General features: G+C 35.5%; 1 protein-coding gene and 1 pseudogene across 21 annotated transcripts in view; both read right to left on the reverse strand.

The window, feature by feature from the left end:
- The window catches only part of Bbx (BBX high mobility group box domain containing), a 224649-nt gene that overhangs the window by 49720 nt on the left and 159105 nt on the right, over positions 1–15824 (reverse strand). For 19 of the 21 annotated variants that reach the window (XM_070030304.1, XM_070030325.1, XM_070030312.1 and 16 more), the window contains 3 exons: positions 8292–8372; positions 5074–5148; positions 254–334 (listed from right to left, as the gene is read on the reverse strand). In XM_070030304.1, coding sequence (XP_069886405.1) covers positions 254–334; positions 5074–5148; positions 8292–8372 — 237 coding nt within the window. The remainder of the gene's footprint in view (positions 1–253; positions 335–5073; positions 5149–8291; positions 8373–15824) is intronic. The other 2 variants (XM_070030307.1, XM_070030309.1) reach the window with 2 other exon arrangements.
- Positions 14047–14139, reverse strand: LOC138832638 (U6 spliceosomal RNA; annotated as a pseudogene).

The raw sequence follows: 15824 nt of genomic DNA on the forward strand, positions 1-15824 counted from the left end.
AACACTATTTTAAATTATTACCTGTGAGAAAGAAAGGTTTTGTATAATCCCCTTGTAACCTTTGTAAATGCTTAATGACTTTCAACAGCAACATTCCTTTTTTCAAAATTCAAAGTCAAGTTTTTCACCATTGAAAATTAGCTATAACTCATTTTGTAATCACAAGTAAAGACAGTGTAGTTTAAAGAACACTGCTATCATGGTTTTGAGATTTCTTTGCAGATCTTATCTCAATGTGTTCTTTTTAACTTGCCTCTGCCAGTTGAAAGAGCGCAGACTTCCCACAGCGTTTCACAGACTCAGTGCCACCCAACTGGGAAGTGTGTGAGGAGATCTATTGAGAAACAATTTACATAAAGAATATTAATTGTGACACTGGAATCTTTTGTTTTCCATTCATGCAGACTGAGGTATTTTCTTCGTTTATGGGAATATCATCGCTCCCATGTACCTAGTAACTTTAAACATGTCAATTCTGAATGATCATTTGGAGAACCATTTTCAGTAGCTCAAAAGTAATACCAAAATATAAGTGTGGATTGGGTGGATAGTTAATGACACAAGTATTATCTTACAGGTAAAAGGCTTTAGATTTAACTCTATAACCTCCAGCATGGATCTTATTTCTGTTTAAGTACTAACCAAATATCAGAGATTGAAAACCATTCTGAATTTACCAATCCCTAAGCAAGTATTTGGGATCTCTGAGAAAGGAAAGCACTAACAGTCAACTTTTTTTTTTTTTTTTTTTTTTTTTTTGCTTTTGAAAATATAACATGTAGTTAGGCAGTAAGATAGGGATTGGAAGGAATTCAAGAGTTTTCTATGAAATACTGACCCTGGTTTGAGAGAATGCCCTAAGATATATTCAAAACTGACAAGCAAGACCACAAATTTAAGGTAGTCAGCTAAGAACCTATATTATGTTGAGAATATCAGCATATACATAAAATTATACTGATGACCTGTTTTTCTACAACATTGGCTAACTAGTGTCTGGGCACTGATAAAAATGAACAGTACTGCTCTTTCTTGTTTACACATGAAAATTTTGCTTTCCATTTCTAGCCTCAGTGAGAGCTGAAAAGGACATCCACTAATAAGGACAGTTACACAGCATTCTTCCCCTGGAGAAACTGTCATCATTAGAGTAGCTAGTCATGCTATTTTATATCTTTGAGATTCTGAATCAGTTTAGGTAGAGCTATTTCTCAATTCTGTTTAGCAGGGAATTGTGCCTGGTGACTGTACCCTTACACTCCTGACCTGAGGGTCACCTGACTGTTAGTACTCACCACTAGATGGAATTCTCCATACTTACAAAAATGGCCTTTGTAGAGGCACGATCTCTATAAGTTTCTCCAACCATTTTAAAAATGGGACAGTTTAAGGAAATTATGAGGCCTATTTCAGTGTTGGTGGCTTGTAAATGCTAGATAAGTAAACTCCTTTTACATTTTTCAAGTATTTGATTTTTCTTTAGACTATAGAGAAAGCAATACATTAGTATCATTGACTCTTAGTGACTTATGGAATGAAGTATTACATTGTGAAGATTACACTTTGTTAAGAAGCAGCATAACTAATGTCATATAATATTCTCAATACATGGTATAATTATCAGTACCAATGATGTACCATTAGTACTAATAAACTTTTTAGTCCAATTATAAAATTTAGCCATCTATAGAAATTGAAAGACTTATCTATACTGAGGATTTTTTTAATTTCAAAAGAAAAATTTTCATGAGATTTATTGGTGAGATTTGGTGGAAAACTGAACATGTTCATTTCAATGGCTGAATCTATGCTAATCACTATTTTGGAAAACTTCTTGTACTGTGGAGTGTCACCTCTCAGGCCCCTCCTTACTAGCTCTTCTGATCCTTTAAATGTTTTCCTTAGGGTTTTATATTAGGGCTTTCTCTATGTTATAAATTTTTTTTCTATGTTATAAATTTTTTCTCAGAAATTTCACTCATAATGATGCCTTTGATAGTAAGAAAAATGATCAACCGGGATATTAAATTATTCATTTTATAGCTGTCTTAGGTAAATGAGTAGACCAAGGAAATAGGTGGTAAAGATCAGAAAATAAAATTGGGTAAATCAATCTTTTGCAATTATGAGGTGATATTATAAACACTGGAACTAGGGGGGAAAAATGACAACGGTGGAATAAATGAATAAATCAAAGAACAAATGAACAATATGAAGATGATTGGTCTTTCTTACTTTAAAAGAAATATTGACACTTCTGAAAAAACACGTAATAATGTTCACTGATTAACTGCAGTGAAGTGTATGGTGCTTTCTATCAAATGTAATATTCTATAACATATTGGGTATTCCATCACAAAGTGAGTGCTTTAAATTTGGATCTACTGTTTGATAGCCTCTACTTACCATGGCAAAGTATTAATGTCCAAATTTTTGTCTAAATCATCTAGATTAGCTCTTTTTCAAGCAAATATGTAATTTTTCAATGCAAAGATAAACTGTAGGCGTAAGAGTCAGTCATATAGCAGAGAAGAGAATGTATGGATTAATCATGACTTTTAGACCTGTTAATGGAAAACAACAGCTCCCTGCTAGAAGCAAATCAGATGGATCAAGTGAAATCTTGATGAAATATGAATACCACTGATGTGGAATGAGAAGCAGGCTGAAATAAGGGGAGGCAATCTCTGCCCTCTCTAGAACTTTTTAAACTCAAATATTACTTTTTTTCCTTTAATGTAAATATCCACTAAAGAACTTTTAAATGAAATATGCTTTACTGAGGTTTGTTGTTAACTGTAAATTAATTTCAATAGGCTTAAATCATAAGATTTGGTTAGGAAAGAAACTACCTTTTCAGCTTTCAAAGTGGAACCTTAGGATTTGATGTGAAAGAAAAAAAAAAAACACAAAGAAATGCCCAGGGCTTTTTTTTTTTAAACTTTCTTGTTAAACACACACACAGATACACAGACACAGACACAGACACAGACACACAGACACAGACACACAAACATAGACACAGACACAGACACACAGACACAGACACACAGACACACACACACACACACACACACACACACACACACACACACACACACACACACACACACACACACACACCAATTTCTCAAGAGAAGGTATGGCTAAATGTCTTCCCAAGGTTTAAATGAACAATTGTAAGCTTCTTTAAATTCTATATACACTTCATGTCAAAATCAAAAGCCTTCCAAGGTATGTGCTATTGAGCAGGAGGGTGATTGTATTGAGATAAATCCCTACATAATTCTTAGGTAGGTTGAAAAAACACTAAGTCAAATTAAGAATTGAGGACCAAATCTTCTCACTATCTGAGCAGAGGACAGACGAGCATCAAGAACAGATTACTTTGTTTAGGATCTCATTCTGGAGAATTACATCTTAGAAGTTATACCATCCATCCCCAGGTCCCTCAGAGCTGCCCTACAGCTTCAAGAGCTCCTAATGAGTCTGTTGACATTATCTTTTAAATAACAATCATGCTGTCAGACACACATCAACACCAGCAGAGATATTCTATGATGACATTTCATACTAAGTTGAATACTTTTGGTAGCCAATAAATATGCAAATATCAGGTATGTTGAAGATAAAGTACTACACCTTTCTATGTTCACATTACAGAATAAAGAATTTTTTATCAAACAGAATATATGGCAAAAAAATACTGTTGTGAATGAAATGTTCTGACAAGCTGGATGGGAATGATTCAGACATCAGCATTAAAAATGAATTTAGTCAACATGCCCAAATTCTTTTTTAACTCTTGCAAAACTTGGTAACATCAATGAATGAGTGTTAGCAACTAGAGAAGAGCAAGAAAGTGCTATTTTATTTCCCTGGAAAGTGAAGCCTGTTTATCAGCACAGAAAAATTATAATAAAATCTTAATGTATTCAGATTCATCAAGCAAATTGTTCTTTATGAATGATAACATTATGTACTTTTGTTACCAATTTTATACAATAGACCACAGCAGCTAAACCCAAAACTTGCAAAGAAGCCTAATACATAAGCAGGCCAAATGATACTACACAATCGCAGCATTGACAGTATTCTAAGAAGAAAAAGCATTTTTTTTAAAAGATAAGAACTAAAAATATTTTTTCTCATTTTCAAAGTAAAAGGCCAGGTTTTCTGTGCCAAAAAGATATCATTTTACATTTCACTTATGCAGCACTCCTTATTCAAATGTAACAAAGTGATTCAATACATCAATATTAAACAGAACAATTCTATACTTGTCATCTTCTCTCAACTCTATAAAATATTGCTTAGTTTCTAATATGTTTTTTTTTTTTTTTGCTGGAATTAATAAAAAAGAAAGATCTGAAAAGTAAAAAGACCCAAAGCAGGCAATATCTCATTTTCATGAACTGCACACTTTTTATTACTTGTCATATAATGCTCAGTAGGAATGAGCGTATGTTTGAGGACCAGGCTTCCACAGCAAAACTAAGACTATCAGATTTGCCTCCTTAGCATATCAACCAAGAAAATAATCTCTGTTGTGTGCTTTCTGGCTGACAAACCAAAAAAACTTGGGATCCTGAGAGAACTAACCCAATCTAATTGGGATTAAACATTAATAAAACTGCTGGACATTGCTATATCGTATCAAAAGCTAACTGATGATAGTTTGACAGGTCATATTCACCACGTAATTTGTTTTGAGAGAATTATTCATGCGTTATAGCATCTAATTTCACTACTGGAAGCATCTAATAAACTGGAGTCCTCTGGCCTTCATGTTGACAACAGTTTTCACAAGTTTCTTAAACAAAAAACAAGGTAAAATGAAATAAATGAATTACTGGTGTCTACTCTGAATAAACTCCTCAATGAATACTTGTATGATGGGTATGAGACCTAAGAGCTAATCTGACTATGATTACCACAATGGCAACAAAACCACACAGACACTCTGTATGCAAGAGGCAAACCTAAAGTTCACCATACATTATTAAAATTCTTTATCAGTATTTCCTGAGATCAACAAGATTTCTGAGCCCAATAAGCACTAAAAAAGATTACCTCTGCAAACTGAAACAAGGCTGATGCTTGACACTGCTTTGTAGGAACATCAGGATGGGATGTACTTGACGATATCTGAAAGGAACCAAGTCACTTTAATGTACAAGGCCATTTTCCTATATCAGACTATTAGATTCTGCCATGTATTTCCACTGCAGACATTGAAAAGACTCAGACATGAGTCATCACCTCCATATCTTTTAGAGACGCAGGATAAAATGATAAAGGGAAGATGAAGGCCATGTTTCTAAAAACAGATGGCTGAAAAGAACAAAAATACAATTTGGCTCACGTGGGAGTCCTCTGTAAGGGTTATCGGGTATATATCAAACAGCAGTTAAAGACTCCTATTAATAAGAACTCCCTAATTTCAGTGAATATTTTAGTAGTATAGTATTTAAAGCTAGAAGCTACAAGTAAAGCCAGTCACTCTCTTCTCTACAATACTCACTTCAAGCATGAGAAATCATATGGAGATGGGTTGGGTATCCGGGATTAAATTTTAGCTCTGTTACTTACCAGCTCCATGACCTTGGACAGCTCAGCTCAACATTCTGAAACTTATTTTTTCCAACTTTAAATGATGATGATGATGATGATGATGATGATAATTTCCATTTTGTAAGATTATAGTTAGAAAAAATGGATTGTCTGGCATAGCAGCAGACCTCAGTAATTGTTCAGTAAACATGAAAAACATCTTTTTAAACACTTGTATCTCTCCTTCTCTCTCTCCCACTTCCTTTCCTTCTCCTTCCCCAGTCCACCAGTGGATAGAAGATGGTATCATAAAACACGTGAATAAGCTAGATCTTTTATTTCCTTCTGTTTTGAATTGCAGCCACATTCAACCTGCTAAGGGTCATGTATAAACACGTTCAAGGATGTTCTGAATGCAAAGCAGTTACTAATTTTAGTTCTAAAATGAATAAAGCTTCTTTTTATCTAGCTACAAACTGATCAAAGTGAATCCTAAGAGCAAAAATCTTGAGCATTACAATTTCAACCCATTTTTTTCCCTGGAAGTAACTGTGTAGATAAATATATCACAGATTACTAAGTAATAAATGAGCCTGAATCATAACTCTTCAACCAGAAAAACTCAGTTTCAAGAAAAGTCACTTTTAGAAGTTAGCCAAAAGTGTGATAATGTGGGGAATACAGTATTAAAGTGGTGATTAAGGATGAGAGTATTAGTGTAAAGAGTGACTGGAAACTCTGATTTTTATATTAATCAGATAGATAAGCATTTTTAAAACAAATACCAGTAATAAGAAAAAAAGTCTAGGAGATTCTAATTAGAAAACTAGCCATAAACAAAAAATTACGAATGGATAAAATGTAAACAATTAATCTGAAAACATTTAAGGCTGAAATTTCAGAACTTTTCTTATTTAAACCACTGAAACTGTAATTTTCAGTAAATACTATATACAAGTGTGATGGACTACCAAAAGGAATCAAAGGGATTTTTCTGAAGTCTTTGGAATTGTAAACTTAATAGATCTTACTTTAGATAACTACATTTCATTCTTACTAATAACATTCTAAAAGAGTGAGCAAGCAATTTATGAAAAAGAAATGCCTAACCTATAATATCTTTCTTCAGAAATTTAAATTAGGGCATAAACAAAAAAGAACTAGTATCATCATACATCTAGCTTTTTTGAAAAGCATTTTATAAGTTTTAAACAGAAGGATACTTTTAAGGTGATAATGAGATACTGTCAGAGTTCAATTAGTGGCAAAAATAGTAGCTCTTGAACAAGTATTAAGCCAGAAGCCCTTCATATTAAACAATACTGCCAGAGATCTCTGAAATCTTAGGCATGCCACAGAGGCAACAAAATAAACATATTCTAGTATCTCTCTCAGATTTCACATGAGATTTTACTAGACCTTTTAAGCTTCAGGGATCATTCTGCTTTCAAAGTTGGGTCTAACCTAATTTGGCACTTCTATAACTTCTGATTAAAAGGGACTGCAGAGTGAATACTCTGTTCAACTCTTGCACAAACAAATTATTGGAATCCATGCCAGATCTCAGACAGAGGCCAATAAAGACAAAAAAATGTGTGTGTGTGTGTGTGTGTGTGTGAGAGAGAGAGAGAGAGAGAGAGAGAGAGAGAGAGAGCGCTCACAAGATTTCCTACTTGTCTAATACTTTCTAATGTGCTGATGATACCAGCAAGGCCATTAGGAATACTATATAAACAGTCTCAAAGAACTGGTCTGATGTGCCTGTATCAAAATAATCTGAAACCAAAAATATGGTCTTCTTACAAACTGGGACAGGATGGACAAATGCCAGGAAGGATGAGAGTAGTAGACAATGTGCAACAAAGACAATTTAAATAATTAAGAAGTAATTAAAAGGCAAAAAAATATCAAAGAACACTCATTCAGAGTTCTAGAATGAATTAAGATATTTTGGGAAACAATTTTAACCTCTACATTTGATATGAAGGATGATATACTTATTCTATATACATGCTTTGAATCAATATTGAGAGACATATTGAGCTGAAAAGTTTTGTGACATAAAGCTGCCAACTTCAGGCTAGTTTCAAAGAAGAGGGAAGTATGAAAAACAACACACAGTCAATAGTCTTCTGACTTACAAATCAATTCATAATAAATTATATTTTACATTAAATTATATATTTTATAATCTAGTTGTGTATAACATTTTATAATCATTTATATATAAAGTACATATTTTATATTTTAAACCTCACTGTCCATGAATACAAGATAATGATGAGGTTTAAGTATAATAACATTTTATATGATTTAATAAATAGCTTCTATAAGCACATATTTATTTCTCTAATAACTTTTCCAAAAACTTCTTTTATCCCATTGTGGCTATCAGAACTGAGTAGAATTCCTTAGTTTTCTTTTTTTTGGGGGTGGGGGGTGGGTCCAGTCATGGGCCTGAACTCTGGGCCTGGGCACCGTCCCTTGGCTCTTCAGCTCAAGGCTAGCGCTCTACCACTTGAGCCACAGCGCCACTTCCGGCTTTTTTTTTCTGCTTATGTGGTGCTGAGGAATTGAACCCAGGGCCTCATGCATGCAAGTCAAGTGCTCTACCACTGAGCTACCTTCCCAGCCCACGAATTCCTTAGTTCTTAAAGAGTTCTTCATTTTATCACTTACTAAATTTAAAATTGCTTTATAATTTGTTCATTAATCAAGTGTCATTTACAATATATTACCTCGGCAAACTGAAATAATGGTGACTTCTGCCGTAATTCAGGGGATTCTGAAACATCAGGTCTGCAAGTGCCAGAGGATATCTGAAAAAAAGAAAGATGGCATGAGCATCACAAGAATAGTTTCTGAAAGGGTACAGAAGACAACTTGGAACAGTCTTTCGTTGACAAAAAAAAGTTAAGGCAACACTGTGACAAAAATGTAGTTACTGTGCAGTTATATAAAAGAGGCCATTCAATTGCTAAATATACTAAATGCAAGAGTCACTAGATAAGTAACTCTTGTGTGTGTGTGTGTGTGTGTGTGTCTGTGTGTACGTACGTGCGTGCACGCCACATGCGTACACATGCATAATTAGGGAAAGGGTTAGATCAGAGGAATAATGAAATCTAAATTCTCTGTAAAATTTTAAAATCTGGGAGAAAAAAAAACCCTCATAAAAACAATGTAAAGAAGAAATTACCTACAGTGCTACTACAATGTTGACATTCTGTCTGTATCTGTCCAGTTGTATACATAGGGTTATATAGATGCTCTTTTCTTAAATATAATTTTCCTACATTTCTAAGTCTTTTCTAGTTGAGTTTTTAAACCTGCACATGGCTAGTTGCGTCAAGAGAGTTTCTTCCTATGGAAAGATCTGCCACTTTAGATAGGCAATGTCCTAACATTGTCCTAGCAAACCTCTTTAGTTCGTGGGGGGGAGGGGGGGAAGGAGTATTTCTTGAGCAGTGTCACAGGCCACTGAGCAGGAACAAGTATTTTAAATGTTATTAGTCACCTTTGGATTTTTAAAGAGTAATAGCTACCCTCTCCCACTGATAAGCATATAGAGAAGGTGCAAAACCTTTCATTAGTTTGCTTCTCGAGGAGATCTAGACTCTTATTGTCACTTAACTGTTTGGTGTGTTATGTCAAATGTCCCTAGTAAGGACTTATCAAATGCTCCACAGTGAAAGTCAACAAATCCTGAAATTAGTAGCCACAAAGTATTAGTAATTCCTTCATTGGAAGGAATAATTCCACAAAACATGTCTTTTCAAGTTAAGCATGATTATGATTCTAAAGCTGTTAAGGTAAGGATGATTATACATCTGCATTAAAGAAGAAATAGAGATGCTGTGATATCCACAATTTTAAAATGTGAAATGGTTCAATGACATGGCAAATATATATACATGTGGAATTCATTCTTCTGTGCTTGATAAATAAAGCAAATAATAAAGGTATGTATATTTTTGCATACATTGGTAAGGACATATATGAATCTATATGATAGGGAGAGAATACTTCCTATAAAAGCCTCTGAGTTGAGTAATATCATTAGTCAGATTCCCAGACCTTGTGAAATGTATAAAATACAATGTGCTGTGCCGTCACCTATTGTTTGTGTCTAAAACACAATTACTTATTTTTATTAGGTGAGGCATGCTTTTATGTCTAAACACCATTCAACATGTTTTCATTGTAGAGCCAGTTTACTTCTTAAATATAATAGAATACACAATCATTAATGCAGCAAAAAGAAAAGACACTAAATAAGTAATGTTAAATAAAGGAAGAGAAAAAGCCCGAAGACACTGTTCCTAGAAACAGTCTGTGAAATAATCCATTATACCACTAGGTGATGCTATATACCCAAAAAAGAAAAGATTTAACCACACATTGAACTTAAATTCAGTCCTCTATTTACCCAGTTCCCAATAACCAAAGAGAAGAAAAGAAACGAAATGATTAGTAGATTTATGACAAAGTAATAGGAGCAGTTTACATAATGAAAATCATAGACATAGAAAGGTGATTCAGCCTTGTAACACAAAAAAGATCAAGCTTGTTGTATACTATAATTGGCTTGCAAAGCTGGGAATTATTAAGGGTCTACTTCTATGATATATGGCAGAACACAGCCACATACTAGTTGGTACTGTTGTGGACACACAGTCAACATAAGGAGCATGTGTGCATTCTAGCTATGTAGTCCTAATCTTGCTAATTCAAACCTTCACTTTCCACTCACTTACTCAACACCTATTTACCTGATATAAGGATTTTCAAGAGTTTAAGCTCTAGATCTATCTTGTATACATTCCCAAACAGTATGTTAGACCCTTAGGCTGCTCGCAATTCAAGCTAGACTAGGTGTTAGAAGGACTTTGAAGTAAACAGGAAAGAGACATCATGCTGTGGGTGAAGAAGGTAAGGTAACATCTGAGATCCACCAAGAAGGCAAGCCAGAATTTCTCTCACAAAAAGTGTGGGAGGGAAGTGTAGAAATATGGAGGCACATATATGTATATGCCCTGTGGTTTTGAGAAACACAACTTCTCCAGAGTGGGTCAAGATCAAGATGCCATAGGAATGTAGTAAGAAATGAGTCAGACCAACAGAAATCGGGATTCTACGTGAAGAAGTCTGAAAATTAGGCTAGAAGAAATGAGGAACCAGCCAAGGTTATTAGTTAAAGACACATCATGTTGAGAGATATGCAGTTAGATAATTATGTCAGTGGTGTGCAGGATGACCTTGGCTGGGGAGCAACTAGAGGCAGACCAATTAGGAGGTAAAGGAAATAAAGCAATAGACATCTGGGTTCCAATTAAATCAGAGTATTTGTCAGTTTTCAGTAATTTTCTGGAAGGATTGTCAGAACAGAGGGAGTAGGGTCAGACAATGCCAGTGACTCTACAGTAAGCCAAAGCTTAAATAGGGAAGGTAACAAAAGGAAACCAGCTTGCTGGGGTGCAGGGAGTGTTTTTCATGAAAAGAGGTGGTTCAGGGTAGAAGACTGGGATATAGGATAGAAGATTCCATCTGAGAGTTAAAGGAGGGCCTGAATTCTGAAGTACTGCACCTGGCTACCTGACACTCTTGTATACTACACCTGAGGAGGTTAAGTGGGCTACTGTGGAGAGCACAACCAAACAGCACCACAGACTTGAGTGCTCCCAGATTAGAATGTGTTGAGTCATCCAGATGAAAGGAAAACCACTGGTTTTACTCAGGGTATCCAGACTAACAGACTACTAATTTTACTCAATGGGTAAACGTTTCTTGTCAGTACAATCTGTGTGGTTGGGAATCCAGACAGGCTAGTTTTACAGATAGCCTATGTGACAGTTAAAATGACTGACAGTACCTTTTTCCCTCAAGTTTCTTCATTTGATAAAGTGGAAAGCAAAATTACTCTGTCCTCTTTCTGCCTTTGAAGACATGGTAAGAAGAGAATGGAATGACAATAGTGCATCTAAACATTCTCTCAATAATGACAGTAGCACTGATGACCTTCCTCTCTCAGGAAGAATGCCCCTTTTATCCTCTTGTTCTCCCTACCCCAGAGCTCTTGCTGTCCCTTTCCCTTCCCCTTCATCTGAGAGAGAGAGAGAAAGAGAGAGAAAGACAGAAGGAGAGAAAGAGAGAGAAAGAGCTCATGCAAACTCATCAGTGCAGTCAGAACTCATGTAGAATCTATGATTGTCAACCAGGCCGGGGAAAGGAGCCTGCACCAAAGGATATGAGTCCCATGGCTGAAGAGCAAATAGCTGGGCTCTTTGGCTTGTGGGGGAGGGGGGCAGTTCTAGCTAAAGGGGGCAACAAACAGTCACATGAAAGGGGGAAACCGGTACCTACTTTTCCTACTTTACTGTATATTTCCTCACAAAATGAGCTAAACAGCTTTGATGGGTATACATTCATACAGTGACCCAAGAGAGGCATAGCTCAAACTAATTCAATCATACCAGCCCCATGACAACAAAGGTAAAAACCTGCATCAATTTTATCTGAATCAGAATTTATTTTAATCCAAAATAAAGTATTTAAAACGTGGATATAATTATAAACAAATACTAGTGTGGTCAACTGTTATCTATGTATCTCAGATTTTACTTCTATCATCATTTAGTGTAAAATATGTGGGCAGACTTTCCAGTGTGATTTCCTCATCCTATGACTGTGGAGAATGAGGGCAGTGATAAACCAACACCATAGGGTTCTTGGGAGGATGACAAGAATTAATAGATGTAAAGGTCTTAGCACACCATTTTGCTCAGCCCTGAAAGCACTCAGGAAATGGTCCTCCTCTGGTTGTTATTAGCTTCACTAAGGGTCCTGCAAAGGATATCAGAGAAGTGGCCAGAGATGAAAATGGATAGGTGGATTAGTAATGAATCATAAAGGTCCTTGTATGCTACAAATCAACTGGCTAGTTCTCCTGGATTCTAACCTAAGTTTTGCTAATTTATAGCTACACCACAGTGTAGCTGTTGTACTTTGTTGTCTCTGTTTCCTCAGTTAAGTGATTCAATAAGGCACACAAGACAACACATAGGACTGTTGAGGAATCAAAGTTACTCTTTGTAATGTGTCTCAGAACAACACGCTGGATGGAAGCAGGGCTCAGGAAAAGTTACCTGCAGTAGTTAAGTATTCTGAAAGCAAATGCACAGTTTAAATATTATCACTGTTTCCAATCCAAAGTTGTTTCAATAGTATATGATGAAAAATTTTTACAACACACAAGACTATAATAAAACATTAAACTAAAGAAAATGTGTTAGAATGTCTAATTCTGGTAAGAAGGTCTATAAAGGGTTAGGAAGAAAAGGAATCTAAGGGCTTCCTATTGATGGTGAAGGACTGATGCGACAAACTTAAAAAACAAAATATAGGGCTGGGAAGGTGGCTCAGTGGTAGAGCGCTTGCCTTGCATGCATGAGGCCCTGGGTTCGATTCCTCAGCACCACATAAGCAGAAAAAATAAAAGCCAGAAGTGGCGCTGTGGCTCAAGTGGTAGAGCACTAGCCTTGAACTGAAGAGCTGAGGGACAGTGCCCAGGCCCAGAGTTCAGGCTCCACGACTGGACTCCCTCCCCCCCCAAAAAAAATATATATAGCTTTCAAATTTCAATCACATTTGTACAGTTCAATACTTATGTAGCATGACCTTCCTCTATAGGCTCTTAAAGATAGTGTGCAGCCAGGTCCTAGCACCTTTTGCATTAACTCTTATGCTAATTCAGCCAAGATTGTACATTCTAAATTCATTTATTTCTCCTAGATATTCAGTTGTTCCCGTCTTGAGCACCTGGTGATGAAGAGAATAGTGTAAATTTGTTCAAGGTTTCTGTGGCCAAGCAACTGTATGTGATCATGACACATATGCATGCACATTGCTGGTCCAGTATATTACAATATGCAGGCTGCAAGCATGTTATGCAAACCTATTACAGATTACGGGAGTAATGCCCAATGTAGTTTGCACTTTCAAGCTAAGTATAATATGCTTAGAATGATTTATGGTAGTAATACATACTTAAAAGAATTTTTTTCAGGAGAGTTAAAAATACCTTACATGTTTTATTTAATTAATCTTTCTAGTAGTCTTGGGAGTTATAGGCAAGCAGGTTATTATTATTAGCTTATTTCACAGCATGGAAGGCAAAGCCAAAAGATGCTTGATAAAACAATGTGCTTTCTACATAAGGAACCAGGCATTCCTCAGTCTCATACTCTATCTAGGTCAAGAGCATTATCAATACACTTGGATATTTTTACTTCAGTCATTCAACAGAACAGGTGCATTCATTTTTTTTATTGTGAAAATACCGTACAGAGGGGTTACAATTACATGGGCAAGTACATTTCTTATCAAGCATTGTTGCCTCCTCCTTTGTTTCCCCTTCCCATCCCTTCCCATCTCTCCCCCTAACCTGCACCCCCCTGCCCCCTGCCCCTCTGCCCTGCTCCCCGCCCCCCAGCCAAAGTTGTAAAGTTCGTTTTTCCTTGCGCAGGGGCCATGCTAATCTTCTCTGTATCATTCCAATTTTAGTATATGTGCTGCCGAAGCGAGCACTGTAAAGTTCGTTTTTCAACATAATGTCTTGTACATCTCATTATTGTAATGGGTCCACCTGTATCCCTATTTAAAACTATGATTTCTGTGTTGCTTTGTATGTCCCTCCCCCACAGTATAACCTATATATATTTATTTTCCATTTTTCTCAATCACCCTTCCTCCTGACTTCCTATTGCTCAATTAGGAATAAATAGCAAGATTACAGCTAGGATTGACCCAAACTGTCCTGTACATTATGTGCTTAATAATCTGAGTTTTGAGTTTTAAATTTTAATTTAGCATTACATTTTTATTAAAATGACTGACAAATGTAATAGAAGATCATTAATCCTGGAGATTACTTTTAGTAATTCTAGACCAAACACTTCCACTTACTGTATTTTCATCTTTTAACAACTTCTTCATATGAAATAGAAGGATTTAATGCTAAATGCTTCCTTTTCAGTTCTTACCCAAAGATTGTTGGGAACATCACATTTGTGTATCTCCTGATTTTTAAATTTTCAGTTCTTTCAAAATTTGAAAACAACAAAATACATATACAGTTCTACCTCTGGGAATTCTATTGAGACTGGCTGATACTCTCTGCAGCTCTCTGTGAGCCTTTTGTCTGCCCGCCCCCTCTTACATTTTAAAGATTAAAGTTCATTTGATTTCTGGCTTAAATAACTTGCTGTGATCTCCTATTCAATGGAAGCTTTCCATTTCTTTCACGAAGACAGAGTCAGTTCCTAATATGACATTTTTGCCTGTACTGCATGGAGTTCCAGCAGAGAAAAAGCTACTCTGCCAGTCTCAGAGAGAAACTACTCCTTCCTGTCAGTCTAACTCAATACATTGATTTTTCTCCAATCAATAAGTACAATAAAAACAAATCATTTAAAACATTTATCCCTAATATTTTAAGCATTTTATGTACCATGAATAGGTGGATTATTTATGTGAAAATTTTAAAAAGCCAAAAAAGTTATAAATTAAAATTCATTCCTTTCCCCCTTTTTTTTAAACCAACTCAAAGCTAATCATAAATTTGGCCATTAAAGCCCTGCTGGTTGGCTCAGTAGCAGTGGCACATAAGAATGTTCATCATAAATCTATTATGGCAGGTTGAAAATTATTAGAAGACAGAGGGGAGAAAAAAAGAGAAAACTTCAGTTGTCATTATATCTCAATATTTCTCCCTAACAAACGCCAAACAAACTGCATCTGGTAGAACTAAGGAAACAGTACAGGCCAAAGAAACTTTTAACCTAGGATCTTACCATTTTCATATTAAAAACACACCAAAAAACCCTCTGCATTGTTTAACAAATTCTGTTACCTATATTGTATTTTTCATATAAAAAGAAAAAAGAACCTTAAGTCTCCTACAGATTTTTCCTATGTGGTTAGGTCTCTGGTCAGTGAACAAAGGAAAGAAAGCCTCTTCCTTTTAAGAATATTTCAGAATAAGGACTCTATTGCAGCATTTTAAAGGTCATTTAAAACTTTTCTGTGGCACAGTATTTACCAAATGTCACTTTTACTGGTCAAGCCTTATAAAACCAACAAATTCACCGTAACTTCTCCAAATTCTGCATCTCATCTTATTAGTCTGTTAGTTTTCTTAGGAAAATGTAAGTATATATTTATTGTATTTGTCTTATGTTCAGATGAACATTGCCAATTCAGGCAATGTCCTA

This window comes from Dipodomys merriami, unplaced genomic scaffold (assembly GCF_024711535.1).
Source record: "Dipodomys merriami isolate MVZ:Mamm:240054 unplaced genomic scaffold, mDipMer1.0.p SCAF_2, whole genome shotgun sequence".
In the NCBI taxonomy this organism is placed as follows: domain Eukaryota; kingdom Metazoa; phylum Chordata; class Mammalia; order Rodentia; family Heteromyidae; genus Dipodomys; species Dipodomys merriami.